This window comes from Salmo salar, chromosome ssa10 (genome assembly GCF_905237065.1).
Source record: "Salmo salar chromosome ssa10, Ssal_v3.1, whole genome shotgun sequence".
NCBI classification, from domain to species: domain Eukaryota; kingdom Metazoa; phylum Chordata; class Actinopteri; order Salmoniformes; family Salmonidae; genus Salmo; species Salmo salar.
In genome coordinates this window covers 118496009-118513734 of record NC_059451.1, presented here as the reverse complement: position 1 = coordinate 118513734, position 17726 = coordinate 118496009, and the positions used below count along the sequence as shown (strand labels likewise).

Sequence of the window (17726 nt, the reverse complement as noted above, 5' to 3'; positions counted from 1 at the left end):
GCCTACCAGAGAACAGTGGGTTAACTGCCTTGTTCAGGGGCAGAATGACAGATTGTCAGCCCAGGCATTCAATCCAGCAACCTTTCGTTACTGGCCTAATGCTCTAACCACTGAGCTACCTGCCGCCCAAATAACTATTCCAGGTCCCTAGAACGTCGGGAGATGCCTTTAATACCGGCCACTAGGGACAACAGTGAGCGCTATTCCCATCAAGTAGGCTCGCGGCTTCATACGGCATGCTATGGCTTGCTAAACCACGAGCTCTGGCGCAGAGGATCGCTGGTTCAATCCCAGTGGTGGGCACTTTTTGCCTAAATTTAACCTTAAAAAAAATCGATGTTTGTGGACAAACGTCAAATACTGCAGTCATACAATAAGATATTGTTGGCCTAACAGGTGCGGGTTTGAATAGTTATTGGCACTGTATATCCCTGCAGGTAGAAGTGCTGTAAAACTGTTACAAACTCATATGGTACATATTAGGCAGAACTATACTTTACTGTTTTGAATTATAACATGTTTCACATCAACATGTGAGCCTGAGAAAGAAAATATGTTATGGCTTGTTATGTCGCAAAAAACAACAACTGTTAATTAGACATGATCACCTGCAGCTAAATGAATGATTCATTCACAGCACTTTAGAGTTTAGCTGATCAACACGTCACCAAACTCTCATCATCACGTTCCACTCTCATCATCTGCTAAGACATCTTCTTTTTTTTTCTTTCGATGTTTAGGCTATTCCGATTTACCACACCCAACATACTTTCCCTGCGTTTGCCGTGATGCTCTATAGCCTAGATTTAATTAACGGCTAAAATAATGGCATGAATTAAGTGTGCTTTTCTATAGTTCTACACAGACGCGCATCACGTGTTTCGGTTCAATTCTCAGCCAGCGGTTTCCATGAACTGAACTATAGGCTTCAAACGCTCAGATTGCTCCAATTCTCCGGGTATGTGGTCGCTTGTCAAAGCCGGACTGAAATCCACAACCAAAAAATGAAAATTCTGAGAAATTGATTGAGGTGATTATTGAAGAAAGCGATCTTTCGATTGGACAAGAAAGCATATGGAAAATTGAAAACTGGAACCAGGGGTTCGGGCAGGGCTTCTGCTGCGAAGAAGTTTCAGAGTGGATATAACATCGACAAGTCAAAGCTCTGCAGCCTCCGAGGTCCTTCAGTTCAGAAAAAAAGTACTTGGGTAAGTAGGAATCAATTAAATATATTTATTAGGCTATGGCAACATATTTAGTCTCAGATTTCCAGTGAATAATAAAAAATTAAATTAAAAAAACGAATAACATATTAGGCTATATTATATTTTATCATGGTGGACTGTTAACCAATTATCTTTAGATCCTTAAAAAAAGAATGATGCTCTCGTCAAATGTCACTGATTGAGAAATACAGATCACAGACATCGTAGGAAGTGCAGCATTGCTGTGTCAACAGTGGCATGTGAAAATGTAATTTGCTTTGTTTTGTTTGTCGCCCTTTATGAGCGCCTAACAACTAACAATAATGAAGAAAAAAAAACGACATCATATTCAATATTTAGAATGATTAAATGCGGACACTGGCGCATAAGGAGAAATGTGTACCCTATTGGACATTATTGGACAAAAGTACTGCTGCATCCATAGATTAGTTTAAGATCACACGTAGGCTTCACCATTAGGTATTGTTTTGTAAAGGTTATTAGGAAAACAGTCTATAATGTTATTAGCTTTGATATGACCTATCAGATTGTCTATAATCAGAGACCTTACCATTAGCAGACCTACTGAATAAATTAACTATTAATTAGCCACTTGGGTTGCTGAGAGAGAGAGAGAGAGAGAGAGAGATGGGGGGAGAGAGAGAGATGGAGAGAGAGAGAGATGGGGGGAGAGAGAGAGAGATGGGGGGAGAGAGAGAGAGAGATGGGGGGAGAGAGAGAGAGAGATGGGAAGAGAGAGATGAGGAAAGAAAGAGATATGGGGGAGAGAGAGAGAATGAGAGAAAGAGAGAGAATGAGAAAACAAAAATATAACTACTTGACACATTGGAAAGAATTAACAAAAAAACAGAGCAAACTAGAATGCTATTTGGCCCTAAACAGAGAGTACACAGTGGCAGAATACCTGACCACTGTGACTGACCCAAACTTAGGAAAGCTTTCCTATGTACAGACTCAGTGAGCATAGCCTTGCTATTGAGAAAGGCCGCCGTAGGCAGACCTGGCTCTCAAGACAAGACAGGCTATGTGCACACTGCCCACAAAATGAGGTGGAAACTGGGCTGCACTTCCTAACCTCCTGCCAAATGTATGACCACATTAGAGACACATTTCCCCCAGATTACACCGACCCACAAAGAATTAGAAAACCAAATGTTGATACTCCCATATCTATTGGGTGAAATACCATAGTGTGCAATGAAAGAGAGAGAGAGAGAGAGAGAGAGAGTCATGAAACCAAGTGATGAAAATGTCATTTTATTCACACAATGTGACATTAAAAAAACAAAAAAAAACAACGTTCGTTGACCCATTTCTGTTCAAGAGTTGTAGAAATTATTCAACTTTGAACATATTGGTTTCACTAGGCTGTTGGTGCAATTCTATAAAAGGCTATCAAACAATGATAAATCACTGGATAATCAGATGAAGGGGTTATGAATTCAAATAGATGTAAACAGTAGGCTATAGGCCCTTTTAGTGCATGCGGCTATCTGTACTTCCTGTCTGTTTGCTCCAGTAAGAAAACAAAGGGTGCGTTGTTTACCGTGAGAAACCGCTTGTGGCTTCCACACACATGATGTTTCCTCATCTCTTCTGTAGGCTACATGATTCAGTTGTTAAATAAGTTGTTCAGAAAATCACGAAGAAATTATACCACAAAGTGGCCACCGTCTTTGATATTAGATTGGTTTGGTCAACCTTTCAAAGCTAAAGTAATATGTTAGTGACCTCGTAAACAAAAGCAGCGCCATTTTGGTGGAAGTTGTGCCACTGTACCCTTGACTGGAGATGGCGTTTCCGGCAGCGAGAAAAAAGGACATAGGCCTACAACTTGAGGCTTTTCTCATTTGGGCAAAAGTCTGTCCTCCGTCCTCCATCCTCTCTCCTCCGTGACCCAAAAGTCTGTCCACCCCCTGTAAATGTCATTTGGCTGATGAAGTGTGAGTCTCATTTCATTTTTCCAGCCTCCATCTAAACAAATGGAAAAGAAAGGCACCATATAATTCCATATTTTTAGATGATGCCTGTAGCCAGTAATTTACTTTCTTTGGAAAATAATATCTTCCAACAGGTGTGAGTGAACCAATGACGAAAGATTACAACAGAGAAACTCCTTCACCTGAAGAAACCATAATCTTCCTTAGAAAGATGGAGGTTCCATCTAAAGGGAGGTGGACCCCAGACGACATCTCCTCTACCCCATCATCTTCAGGGATGCAGAGGTCCAGTTGCTCCAGTCTGAAGGTACAGTACTTGTCTCTTCTCAGATCACCTCATGGGAAATTAAAACCCTGTACTGATCTAGGATCAGGTCCCTGTTATTCATATAAACATATTCTTTAAGATCTAAAAGGAAGAACTGATCCTACACTGTCTGTCTCTGTCTCTGTCTCTGTCTCTGTCTCTGTCTCTGTCTCTGTCTCTGTCTCTGTCTCTGTGTCTGTCTGTACTGTAGAGTTCTAGGACAAATTATTCTGTCGCATAAAAACTCTTCAAAAAGGGTTTGTAAAGGGTTCCTCGGCTGTAGGAGAACACTGTTTAGTTTCCAGGTTAAACACTGTTTAGTTTCCAGATTAAACACTGTTTAGTTTCCATGTAGAACAAAGTAATCCTTCTACCCCCCCCCCCCCCCCTAAAAGATTTAGATGTACTATTGTAAAGTGGTTGTTCCACTGGATATCATAAGGTGAATGCACCAATTTGTAAGTTGCTCTGGATAAGAGCGTCTGCTAAATGACTTAAATGTAAATGTAGTTTCCAGATAGAACACTTTTTTGTCATTTCCCTTCCAGATAGAACCCTTTCACCCACGAAAACACTCCAATTAGGAACCTTTTGGTGAAAAGGTTCTACCTGTAACCTAAAGGGATTCTCTTATCAGGGCAGTCATTCATCCAAATAACTCTTTATGGCAGGTTCTAGGTAGCACCTTTTTTTCTAAGAGTGTAACCACACAGTGGTGATTTGAGCATGTAAATCTTGGTGGGGCAAAAAAAAAGTGTAATGTGGGATGCATGCCAGCAAAGCCACTACACAGCACAGCACAACACAACACTAAACAATACATGAATTGCACTATAACGGTGACAAACGGTGCCCACAAACTGTTAGGCCCTACATGAAGCTGTCCCAACAACCAGTCCCAACACCTTACCACTGCTACACCTGGTTATCAGCAGAGCCTTGTCTGGCAGCGAAACAGTTCATTCAGCCTCATTTACTGCCTTAAAAAAACATGGCTGATATGGCTGACTTGGTTAAACAAATGTGGTTTCTACTGACAATTGAGATGTACAAACTATGGCATAAGGGAACGACGAGTGGATAAGAGGCAATCTGTCATTTAGATGAAGACATTAATGAGCGAGCTAAGACAGACGTAGTCAATATAACTATTTGTTCAGCTCTTTTGAAATGTACAGCGACAGAATTCAGAACATGGGCCATTCTTACAGTATCCTCCCTGTACACCAAATCAGAACCGTAGGATAAATAAAGGGGGTAGATAAGCAGACAATGAAAGCTCTTATAATATTAAATGATTACATTTCTCTTAAACAGGTTATAGGCTTCATGTGCACCACCAAGTCCAAAACGTAGACTAAGTAATGAGGGGGGAAAGGGACCAAATGATTAGGGTGAGGCACATGAGCTACTAACAGCTTACTACACAACATACACTTAGTATTACTTTCTTAGCTACAGTATACATATCTCCCTGGCATATTACATAATTTATGCAGCTCCATATAAGACATTTTTGGATTCTCCTTGTGATGTGCTCACTTGAACAGGAAGGTGGCGCGGCAGGTCTTCGTGGGCAAATTATGTCATCAAAGTCTAGCATTCTCATTTATGGTTGCTTTCAAGACAACTGGGAACTCGGAAAAAAAACAAGGTTGAATCATAATGACGTCAGTGATCTTCGGGTCGTAGCTCTAGAAAGAGGCCCGAGTTCCCGAGTTGGATGACCGTTCGAAGCTTGTTTTTCCCGAGTTCCCAGTTGTCTTGAACTCACTGAAGTCAGATTTCACAGTTCCGAGTTAACAGTTGTTTTGAGCGCGGAACAAATCATGCTTCATTGACAGCATGGCCAATGTTGTATGTTTATCATTTTAAACTAGGAAAAGAGACCCTTAATCCACACAGCCACTCCACTCAATAGCAAGCTAATGATTACTTTCCAATGCTTGCAGTTAGCCATTGATTCCTTCCAAACCATTCATTTTTGAATTTGCGAAGATCAACTTGTTTTGTAATGTTTATGTCCAATGGCCGATGAGCAATGATACGTTTTATCTATAATTTCTCTTCATTATTTCTCTTCATATGACAAGGATTAAAAAGGATTTTCCAGTAGATTGTCAACTTGATTCATGATGATGACTGCTAGCTAAGATTTGAAAGTATGATGTTGACATGATCAGTCCAATCAAGGCTACTGTAGGTATGTGATTTAACGTAATTTTATCTGTGGCCAATGACCTTGAGCCTTCTTGGATGGGCACTTCTAATGTAACTATAGAATTTTTTAGCTCTACCCATAGACTTGGCAGGGAAGTAGTGTCCCCATGAGTGACAGAACACTGAGCCAATCACGGCGCAACTAGAGACCATTACCAACACCTAAGCTCCGTATTTTCCGCTGGCTGCCCCATCACCACAGAAAGCACTGATCTAGGCTGAAGCACCTGCATTTTGGAGCTAAAAAGAGACCATGTTTGTATGCGGTTTTATTTATTTGTGTGTGTGTGTGTGTGTGTGTGTGTGTGTGTGTGTGTGTGTGTGTGTGTGTGTGTGTGTGTGTGTGTGTGTGTGTGTGTGTGTGTGTGTGTGTGTGTGTGTGTGTGTGTGTGTGTGGTGCGCGGGGGGGTCGTCATCTGACTGAAAGGCATCTGACTGGCTTAAAGGGAACAAACTAGAAGCATCACTTAGAGGAATCTAGTGGCAGTGTAAGACAGTGTGTATATCATGTTGTAAGACGATGTGTGTGTGTGTGTGTGTGTGTGTGTGTGTGTGTGTAGATCATGCTGTAAGACAGTGTGTGTGGGTGTAGATCATGCTGTAAGACAGTGTGTGTGGGTGTAGATCATGCTGTAAGACAGTGTGTGTGGGTGTAGATCATGCTGTAAGACAGTGTGTGTGTGTGTGTACTGTTTATCATTGTTATAAGGCAGTGTGTGTACAGTATATTATGCTTTAATCTTTGGTTTCCCTAATTGATTATTTCAAAACAGAAGCTTGAGTGAACTTGACTGCAGTGGAACGTAGTGAATATTATCTAAGCCTAATAATGATCTTGCAAGGTGTTACACTGCACAAAAATCTAAATGCAACATACAACAATTTGAAAGATTTTACTAAGTTGCAGTTCATATAAGGAAATACATGTATTAGGCCCTAATCTATGTATTTCACATGACTGGGAATACAGATATGCATCTGTTGGTCACAGATATCTTTAAAACAAAGGTAGGGGCATGGATCAAAAAAACAGTCAGTATCTAGTGTGGCCACCATTTGCCTCATGCAGCGTGACACATCTCCCTCAAGTTGATCAGGCTGTTGATTATGGCCTGTGGAATGTTGTCCCACTCCTCTTCAGTGGCCGTGCGAAGTTTCTGGATTTGCGGGAACTGGAACACGCTGTCGTACACGTCGATCCAGAGCATGCCAAACATGGTCAATGGGTGACATGCCTGGTGAGTATGCAGGCCATGGAAGAAATGGGAGCTGCCAGGAATTGTATATACATCCTTGCGACATGGGGCCGTGTATTATCATGCTGAAACAAGAGATAATGGCGGTGGATGAATTGTACGACAATTGGCCTCAGGATGTCGTTACGGTATCTCTGTGCATTCAAATTGCCATCTATAAAATACAGTTGTGTTCTTTGCCCATAGCTTATGCCTGCCCGTACCATAACCCCACCGCCACAACGTTGCAAACCGCTCTCCCACACGTCATACACGTGGTCTGCGGTTGTGAGGCCGGTTGGACGTACTGCAAAATTCTCTAAAACAACTTTGGAGGTGGCTTATGGTAGAGAAATTAACATTCAATTCTCTGGCAACAGTTCTGGTGGACATTCCTGCAGTCAGCATGCAAATTGAGACATCTGTGGCATTGTGTTGTGTCACAAAACTGCACATTTTAGGGTGGCCTTTTATTGTCCCCAGCACAAGGTGCACCTGTGTAATGATTATGCTGTTTAATCAGCTTCTTGAAATGCCACACCTGTCAGGTGGATGGATTATTTTAGCAAAGGAGAAATGCTCACTATGAGCCCTCAACACTTAGCCCTTAGTGCCCTTTGGATTGCAACCTCCCTCCCTCCCTCACCCAGACCCAGACCCTGCAGGGTATTATAAAGTGTGAAAATAAATGTTCTAACCCAGACTCAGGGCTGCTTAGAGAGAGAGAGAGAGAGAGAGAGTCTGTTTCTATGTATGTCTGTCTGTCTGTGTACTGTACAGTGAAACAGTTTCTTGTTTGCCACTAGCTTGTGTACTGTGTGTGTACAGTAGTTGTCTTTGTATATGATTAGTGCAGCTAATGATGACTGTACTGTACATTAACTTTACACAGTGTATACACAAGCACTGTATCTGTAAAATGAGTGAGGTAGCCCTCAGCAGCAAGTGACTTACTGTAACAGAGTTTAGGGCCTGTCTTTGTCCTGATCTGGGCTCAAACAAGGGACCTTCTGCACAACAACCCTTCACGGTCCTGTGTTGCTCCGTTTGTGAGAGCCTGATGCTAGCAACGCCAGGGTAGTGGGTCCAATGTCCGCCATGGCCACCCATACGAAAAAATGTAAGTTGCTTAGGATAAAAGTTTCTGCTACATGGCATATGTTACGTATGTCAAGTAGCACCGTCAACACCAGTGACCCAGAAAAGCCCAGGCGTTTCTACGTCTTGGGCTACAGTACTTCTAGGTCTTGTGCGATGGACCCTACTACTGCACTGCACACACAGCTAACTACTTACCAGTGCCACATCAGCTACAGGGTCATTCCATTCAATTATTATCTTTTGGGTATTGTAATTTACTGGAAAAAATTCATGAATTAAATACTTTTTTCTTCTTTCATGAAGAGCACATATTCAACTTATTAAAAAATAAAAAAAATGTTTTCCCATCTCAAGAGGTTAAATGACTATAGTAAGAGCCTATTAAGTACCAAATAAAATAACAGGGTTGATGATTTCTTATTTTTAAATCTCCTTGTGACAGGGGGAACGGAAGCTTGGTGTGTGCAACAGGGAGGGGCAATTGAATGCAAGCTTCACCCCCAAAAATTATATTGTAAAAAAGCCGGTCTGTGGGTAACAAGGTTGACGTGCTATACTCGACCAGCTCGGCTTAGTTTTTACCTTAAAATGAATCACTAATCACAATAATAATCTTGAGAAATTACTTTGTCAAAGCAACAAAATAAGTTTGTTTTATGATGGTGAAAACATTACAATGATGGTGAAAACTTGGAGAGATTTTGGTGCACAGATGGTGCACAGACCCACTGGGGAAAAAAACTGGTTGAGTTAACGTTGTTACAACGTAATTTGTCAACGTATGTTGATGTGGAATCTACGTGGAAAATACATTGGTTTAAAAAAAAAAAAAAGTGAATCAACGTAAACTGTAGTTTTGATGTTAAAATTTCAAACACAAGATTATGTCATTATGTTAAAAAAAAAATAACATAAACAAACCTTGTATAAAATATATTGAAATTATATCCTCTATCAGACAAAAGTCCAGCCCTGCTTAGCTATGATATTTGTCACTGTCTATGGGCCGAGTAGGGTTCCTAATCAGAGACAGCTGTCTATCGTTGTCTCTGATTAGGAATCATACTTAGGCAGCCTGTTTTCCTTTGGGGTTTTGTGGGTAGTTGTTTTCTGTCTTGTGTGTTCACCTGGCAGAACTGTTGGCTTTCGTTTTCCCTGTTTGTTTTTGAAGTGTCTCATTAAAAATCATTATGACCACTTACCACGCTGCATCTTGGTCCCCTCTTCCAGACGATCGTTACAGAAATTATATCCTCTATCAGATAAAAGTCCAGCCCTGCTTAACTATGATATTTGTCACTGTCTATAACCAATGCACTGTCGTGAGAATGCTTATTGAGAGATCTCCACTTAAAAACGAAATAGATTCACTGTTGCTATCAGAGTAATTCCAAAGGGTAGGTTTATTAACGGGGCAAATGAAATGTGAGCATACAACAGCTATAGTTTAAATTCAACCCAGAATTCAACGAAACCAAAAATCTGACATTGTTTTTCTATTGGAATTTGGTTGTGATTTTAGATGTTTGAAAGCATAGTGATAACACATGAAGAAAATAAAAAACTAACTTGTGGCTGTCTTTTTGAGTGGGTGATTATAGGTTGTAATCTCATTGATCAACATCTCAACCAAATATTACCCAATTATCCACTTGGTGTGCCCAGTGGGGAGGGACATGTTAAAAGGTAGAATTTTGGCACATTAGCAATTCTTAATTCATATAGAAAATCAGATTTATAGAATTTTCCATGTGGTGTATATATTAAAGAGCACTTCAATTTAATATAACATGATTTTAAGTCCAATATTGTTGGACAATTTCTACTTAGAATATCAAAGGGACAAAAAAGGGACTCATTTCGTTGAATGATCCAACAATCGACGTGGCAAAATTTAAAAAAGCTGATTAGCAAGTTTGGTTTCTGTTTTTTGACAACTTTTTCAAACAGGATTTATTTTGGATGTACTTTGATTGAGTTTGTAGACTCGTAGTCACGGTTTCTCTTCACGTCGACAGCTGTTTGCCAATCCACAATGCAGTCTGTTGCTTTTGTTTCTAGATATTGCTTTACGCAGACAGACTTAGGGAGTAAACACACATTGTTTGAGGATTCAGTATATTACATTTCAGTATGTGTGTTAAATGTGGATGCTGAGGTAACTTCTTCTGGAGGCTTCTAGCTTGATATCTTGACAAACTGTAATATTACTTAAGGATTAAGGAGAAAACAGAATTGTCGTTAAAAATCCTCCTTTAACCTGGATGATAGCTTTCACCTGGATTCACCTGGTCAGTCTATGTCTGTGTCACGGAAAGAGCAGGTGTTCCTAATGTTTTGTCCACTCAGTGTATATTGTATCCTTTTAATTTATTTTATAAAAGTGCAGAAAATGTGCATGTACTTTTATCCTCATTTTCAGTATTTTACATTTAAACTCTTACAACTGTCAAGTCGGTGTTCCATTAAGAATGGCAATATTTCATGGAATAGAAAAGAGATTCAGAAACTCTTGGAGGATGATGGAATTTGAATTTAAAAAAAAATGTATATTATTAAAAGAACAAACAATTAATTTCAAGATTTATGTAAGTGAAATGTTAATTTATGATGCTGAGGCCTGCTGTGTTCTAGAAGTTAAGTTCCTGGGTTTATTACTCTGACCCCAGATCAAGGTAGGGTCATGTGCAAGTATTCTAGCCAGTCACAGGGTTGCGACACAGACATGAGCTAAATCACAGCTCCTAGGAATTCAGTTTGTGGGATTCAGGCAATCTGGACTTTTTATACTTGGTCAAATCTTTCTCAGGAAGTCTCCCCATGGCCTCTGTCATACCTAGGTTCAAATACTATTCGGAATCTTTTCAAATACTCGATTGAGGCTTGATTGAGCTTTCCTGGTGCACTGGAATTAATAGAATAGATTTATGAAAACATCCTGCCCATCTGGCACTACCAGGCAGGCTAAAGCAAACACTCTAAATTATTTTCAAGATTTCCCAATCATATTTGAATCCAGGTCTGGCCTATGTTCTGGCCTAAAACTGCATTTACACAGTCAGCCCAATTCTGATCATTTATTCACTAATTGGTATTTTGACCAATCAGATCAGCTCTGAAAAAGATTGGTGAAAATATCAGGGATCGGTCAAAAGACCCAATTAATTAGTGTTAAAAATATAATAATTGGTCTTTCTTTGTTAACACAGCCTTGGAGACATAATGATGGGGACCCCTATACCTTGACAGCAGAACCCAGTACCCTACAGTGAGGGAAAAAAGTATTTGATCCCCTGCTGATTTTGTACATTTGCCCACTGACAAAGAAATGATTAGTCTATCATTTTAATGGTAGGTTTATTTGAACAGTGAGAGACAGAATAACAACAAAAAAATCCAGAAAAACGCAAGTCAAAAATGTTATAAATTGATTTGCATTTTAATGAGGGAAATAAGTATTTGACCCCTTTGCAAAACATGACTTAGTACTTGGTGGCAAAACCCTTGTTGGCAATCAGAGGACAGACATTTCTTGTAGTTGGCCAGGAGGTTTGCACACATCTCAGGAGGGATTTTGTCCCACTCCTCTTTGCAGATCTTATCCAAGTCATTAAGGTTTCGAGGCTGACGTTTGGCACCTCGAACCTTCAGCTCCCTCCACAGATTTTCTATGGGATTAAGGTCTGGAGACCGGCTATGCCACTCCAGGAACTTAATGTGCTTCTTCTTGAGCCACTCCTTTGTTGCCTTGGCCGTGTGTTTTGGGTTATTGTCATGCTGGAATACCCATCCACGACCCGTTTTCAATGCCCTGGCTGAGGGAAGGAGGTTCTCACCCAAGATTTGACGGTACATGGCCCCGTCCATCTTCCCTTTGATGCGGTGAAGTTGTCCTGTCCCCTTAGCAGAAAAACATCCCCAAAGCATAATGTTTCCACCTCCATGTTTGACGGTGGGGATGGTGATCTTGGGGTCATAGGCAGCATTCCTCCTCCTCCAAACACGGCAAGTTGAGTTGATGCCAAAGAGCTCCATTTTGGTCTCATGTGACCACAACACTTTCACCCAGTTGTCCTCTGAATCATTCAGATGTTCATTGGCAAACTTCAGACGGGCATGTATATGTGCTTTCTTGAGCAGGGGGACCTTGCGGGTGCTGCAGGATTTCAGTCCTTCACGGCGTAGTGTGTTACAAATTGTTTTCTTGGTGACTATGGTCCCAGCTGCCTTGAGATCATTGACAAGCTCCTCCCGTGTAGTTCTGGGCTGATTCCTCACCGTTCTCATGATCATTGCAACTCCACGAGGTGAGATCTTGCATGGAGCCCCAGGCCGAGGGAGATTGACAGTTTTTTTTGTGTTTCTTCGATTTGCGAATAATCGCACCAACTATTGTCACCTTCTCACCAAGCTGCTTGGCGATGGTCTTGTAGCCCATTCCAGCCTTGTGTAGGTCTACAATCTTGTCCCTGACAGCCTTGGAGAGCTCTTTGGTCTTGGCCATGGTGGAGAGTTTGGAATCTGATTGATTGATTGCTTGCTTATGTGGACAGGTGTCTTTTATACAGGTAACAAACTGAGATTAGGAGCACTCCCTTTAAGAGTGTGCTCCTAATCTCAGCTCGTTACCTGTATAAAAGACACCTGGGAGCCAGAAATCTTTCTGTTTGAGAGGGGGTCAAATACTTATTTCCCTCATTAAAATGCAAATCAATTTATAACATTTTTGACTTGCGTTTTTCTGGATTTTTTTGTTGTTATTCTGTCTCTCACTGTTCAAATAAACCTACCATTAAAATTATAGACTGATCATTTCTTTGTCAGTGGGCAAACGTACAAAATCAGCAGGGGACCAAATACTTTTTTCGCCTCACTGTATGCTGTAGCTCCTAAGTGTATTCAGCTTAAAGCTACATCAGATATTTTTCAGAGCTGATCTGATTAGTCAAAAGACCAATTAGCGGGGAGAAAAAAAGATCAGAATTGGGCTTTCTGTGTAAACACAGCCTCAATGGAAAACAATGGGGCGAGGCGATAATGAACTATCGTGTTGTTCTGAACTGTGACCCAGTTTGGTGCTGAACGTTTTACAGAAACAAAGGGGCTATTCTAATCTCCAGAAGTTCCCTCCTGCCCAACCCACCAAGCCTAATTACTCAGTGATGTAATGACTGTATTCTAAAATCCACCTGCATCATTATAATTTAGGCTATGACCTGAGATGGACTAGTGTGAGGAAAGGTTTTAAATGATAGGTAGTATGTGTTGGATATGAAATGAATACATTTAATTCAACCAATTTAGACCCTTCAGACTTATGGTATCTGTTGACTGGATCTGTAAGCAGCTTCTCCATTATCTATGTGTTGGATTTGAAATGAATACATTTCATTCAACCAATTTAGACCCTTCAGACTTATGGTATCTGTTGACTGGATCTGTAAGCAGCTTCTCCATTATCTATGTAAATTATTGAATAAATAAATGAATTAATTAATGAACCGGCCTCGTTCCCAGGATGACTGTTGCTGAAATGTAATTTGTCTCAAGCCAAAATTAGAAAGGTCTTATTGTAAAAAGCTAAGGAATCAACATAAGTTGATGACGACATACTGTATGTTAATGACATTGATGAAAGCATAAGTTAATGACATGGAAATCATTTTAAGTGATGTCTCAGTTACGACTTTTCCGGAAACATTTCTCCAGAAGCATAATCTCTGCACCGTAAGGCCAGCACCAGTCATATCGTCAGCGTTCAGAGAACCAGTACATGTGAGGTCAAGTTGCTACTGTTGAAAATATTTGATTAGAAATATGAATGACATATGATATACTGAAACCACTGATAACTCAGATGAGTGTCTTTGTGCTTCCTCTCTGATGGACAGAAATAGAGATGTCATGTCCTGGTCTATCTGAGGTGAAGTCTTTTTTGTATTCAACTCTGCCTGTTGAAGAAAGGATCTCACTGATGACAACCCCCCGATCACTGCAGGGCTATTTTCATCCCTAACAATGTAGTCCGGAGACTGATGCTGATGCTCACCTGTTTCCAATTAACTGTCCTGAGTTATTGCCACGAGGTTGAATATGTCAGAGTCATGAGATTATGACTCATGAGATTGAAGACCTCTTTTTAATCCTGTTTTTGTGAAGACTGCCTACGGAGAGCAACAACGAGCGAGGACTCGGTGCTCAGCATTCTTAGGCCCGGGACTTATTAGTCTGATTTTGTTGTAAAATATATATTTTCTCTCTCTTCTTCTCTCCCTCTCTTTAGATGTTCCTGGCTGCCCTGTCCTTTGCCTACTTCTCTAAGGCCTTGTCTGGGAGTTACATGAAAAGTACGATAACCCAGCTGGAGAGGAGATTTGATATCCCAAGTTATTTGATAGGTGTTATCGACGGGAGCTTTGAAATAGGTAAATACTGTAGCTTCATACCTACAGTACATGTTTCGTTTGCTTCTCTACCTAGCCATGTGTTCGTGTTTCTTCTTCTTCTTATTCCTCTTCTTCCTCCTCCTCTTCTTCTTTTTCTTCTACCTACTTAGCTATTCATACTGTATGTTTCACTAAAATGTTAGGGTGCATCAGGTGGATGAGTGGGCCGAGATTACGTCTTCCCGAGCGTGTCATCATAGGATCAACACACTATTTGCCAATTCATGAGCTTCCCTTTGAACGAATGTGTCTTTTTGTTATGGTGGGTTGTGTAATACAACCTCAAAAGCTAATGGAGCCATACCTATCCTATGTTCATTCTAGCCCTGTAGTTCTGTAAGGCATCAGTAGTGTTGAATGCTGCTATACTAGTGCTCTTATTGTCAGCATATGACCCTGGTCTGTAGTGCCAGTCACTGGGGTTTCTATGGCGATGTACGTTTCAGTAGGCAATTGCATCAAAAGCAGGGCTTCTTGTTAAAGCAAAGATCATAATGTTATGTTGACATGCTGGATCCTATGTCTCACTGTGTTAGAGCATATAGGTGATTGATCAACATCAGAGTTGTATTATAACATGATGAAGACAGCTTGTCTGTCCAAACGATGGCTATTCAATTATTGCATCTGAGCTCCTACGGTGTGAGGCTCTCCTTATCTTTTTCAAGTGTTCTTTCAAGGTTTTGGTACACTATATGTGCCATTGTCAATGTTTATAATTCCGTAAGCACTTCTGGATAAAAGTGTCTGCTAAATGACCATAATAAAGTCATATCAGAATAACATCCGGACGCTCTACATTTTCTCTGGTATAAAAACAGAATCACATCTGTGGTTCAATGTAAACATCTCTTGACCAATAGTGTTGTCGTTCTGAAAGTGTAACTGTCAAATGTAACTGTTAAATGGGCCCAACCATATCCCCTTTCCCTCCCCCCTTTCCCTCATCCCTTCCCCCACCCCTTCCCCCACCCCTTCCCCTCATCCCTTCCTCATCCCTTCCCCTCATCCCTTCATCCCTTCCCCTCATCCTTTCCCCACCCCTTCCCCTCATCCTTTCCCCACCCCTTCCCCTCATCCTTTCCCCACCCCTTCCCCTCATCCTTTCCCCACCCATTCCCCTCATCCTTTCCCCACCCCTTCCCCTCATCCTTCCCCCACCCCTTCCCCTCATCCCTTCCCCTCATCCCTTCATCCCTTCCCCTCATCCTTTCCCCACCCCTTCCCCTCATCCTTTCCCCACCCCTTCCCCTCATCCTTTCCCCACCCCTTCCCCTCATCCCTTCCTCATCCCTTGCTCAGCACCTTCCCCACCCCTTTCCCTCATCCTTTCCCCTCATCCTTTCCCCTCATCCCTTTCCCTCATCCCTTTCCCTCATCCCTTTCCCTCATCCCTTTCCCTCATCCCTTCTCCTCATCCCTTCTCCTCATCCTTTCCCCTCATCCCTTCCTCATCCCTTTCCCCTCACCCTTTCCCCTCATCCCTTCCCCTCATCCCTGTATTATAGGTAACCTATTGGTGATAGCCTTTGTGAGTTATTTTGGTGCCAAGCTTCACCGACCTAAGATCATAGCGATCGGATGTGTCCTGATGTCGTTTGGGACGTTCCTCATCGCCATGCCTCATTTTATTTTAGGACGGTAAGTAGTAAGACGAGTACACAACCTGTTGTCAGAACATGAGAATGTATTGACCTCCCTGTGTTTGTAGGTGGCTCACATTAAGTTTTGTTTTTACAGTGAGATGGTAGTTTGATCTTAAGTTTTGGCTAACATGTTGCATGAAGATTTATTGTCACTGACAAAGTAACTGTAACGTAGACGCTGGGAGTCGAATAGACGTGACAGTAACATTGTCATTACGTGGGTTGGATAACAAATCAAGGGTAGCAATTGCATGGCCAATATACTGCTTTTCTTTTTTATGAATGCTTAGATTATTTTATTTGTTGTGAATTACATGTTTAAATCTAATGACACCTGATGGATGCTTTATCCATCGCCTTGCTTAACAGTCACATTGGTATTTTGTACACAGCTATAAGTTCCAATCGTCAGTTCGAGCGTCCATGAATTCAACTACTACCTTCGGTCCATGTCCAGCAAGCTCAGCTGAGTCCACACAGGCAGGTGACAAGGCCTCTATACTGCCGTCTGTAGGTAAGACATGGTAACTAAACCATATACACAGACATGCAGTACAAATGCAATCCCTACCACCTCCTCTTGACCTTAACTCTTCAATGTTTGTAGATCTGTAAGATGGACGCAATATAGTGGGAGCTCCAACACTACACTGCTTATACCTACTCAGACCCTCCATATTTTCTAACATTGATAGGTTAAGGCCAACGGGACGGGTAAGGAGGGAATTCGGACGGGCTAATGTCCAGGATACTAGAACATTGATAGGTTAAGGCCAACGGGACGGGTAAGGAGGGAATTCGGACGGGCTAATGTCCAGGATACTAGACCATTGATAGGTTAAGGCCAACGGGACGGGTAAGGAGGGAATTCGGACGGGCTAATGTCCAGGATACTAGAACATTGATAGGTTAAGGCCAACGGGACGGGTAAGGAGGGAATTCGGACGGGCTAATGTCCAGGATACTAGAACATTGATAGGTTAAGGCCAACGGGACGGGTAAGGAGGGAATTCGGACGGGCTAATGTCCAGGATACTAGAACATTGATAGGTTAAGGCCAACGGGACGGGTAAGGAGGGAATTCGGACGGGCTAATGTCCAGGATACTAGAACATTGATAGGTTAAGGCCAACGGGACGGGTAAGGAGGGAATTCGGACGGGCTAATGTCCAGGATACTAGAACATTGATAGGTTAAGGCCAACGGGACGGGTAAGGAGGGAATTCGGACGGGCTAATGTCCAGGATACTAGAACATTGATAGGTTAAGGCCAACGGGACGGGTAAGGAGGGAATTCGGACGGGCTAATGTCCAGGATACTAGAACATTGATAGGTTAAGGCCAACGGGACGGGTAAGGAGGGAATTCGGACGGGCTAATGTCCAGGATACTAGAACATTGATAGGTTAAGGCCAACGGGACGGGTAAGGAGGGAATTCGGACGGGCTAATGTCCAGGATACTAGAACATTGATAGGTTAAGGCCAACGGGACGGGTAAGGAGGGAATTCGGACGGGCTAATGTCCAGGATACTAGAACATTGATAGGTTAAGGCCAACGGGACGGGTAAGGAGGGAATTCGGACGGGCTAATGTCCAGGATACT

General features: G+C 41.7%; 1 protein-coding gene across 1 annotated transcript in view; it reads left to right on the top strand.

Annotated features, from left to right (window-relative positions):
* Window positions 1–3309: 3309 nt before the first annotated feature.
* The window catches only part of LOC106561698 (solute carrier organic anion transporter family member 1C1), a 33122-nt gene continuing 18705 nt past the window's right edge, over window positions 3310–17726 (top strand). The window contains exons 1-4 of the mRNA XM_014125906.2: window positions 3310–3473; window positions 14313–14454; window positions 15984–16116; window positions 16514–16635. Of these exons, the coding sequence (XP_013981381.1) occupies window positions 3315–3473; window positions 14313–14454; window positions 15984–16116; window positions 16514–16635 (556 nt within the window). The 5' untranslated portion in view covers window positions 3310–3314. The remainder of the gene's footprint in view (window positions 3474–14312; window positions 14455–15983; window positions 16117–16513; window positions 16636–17726) is intronic.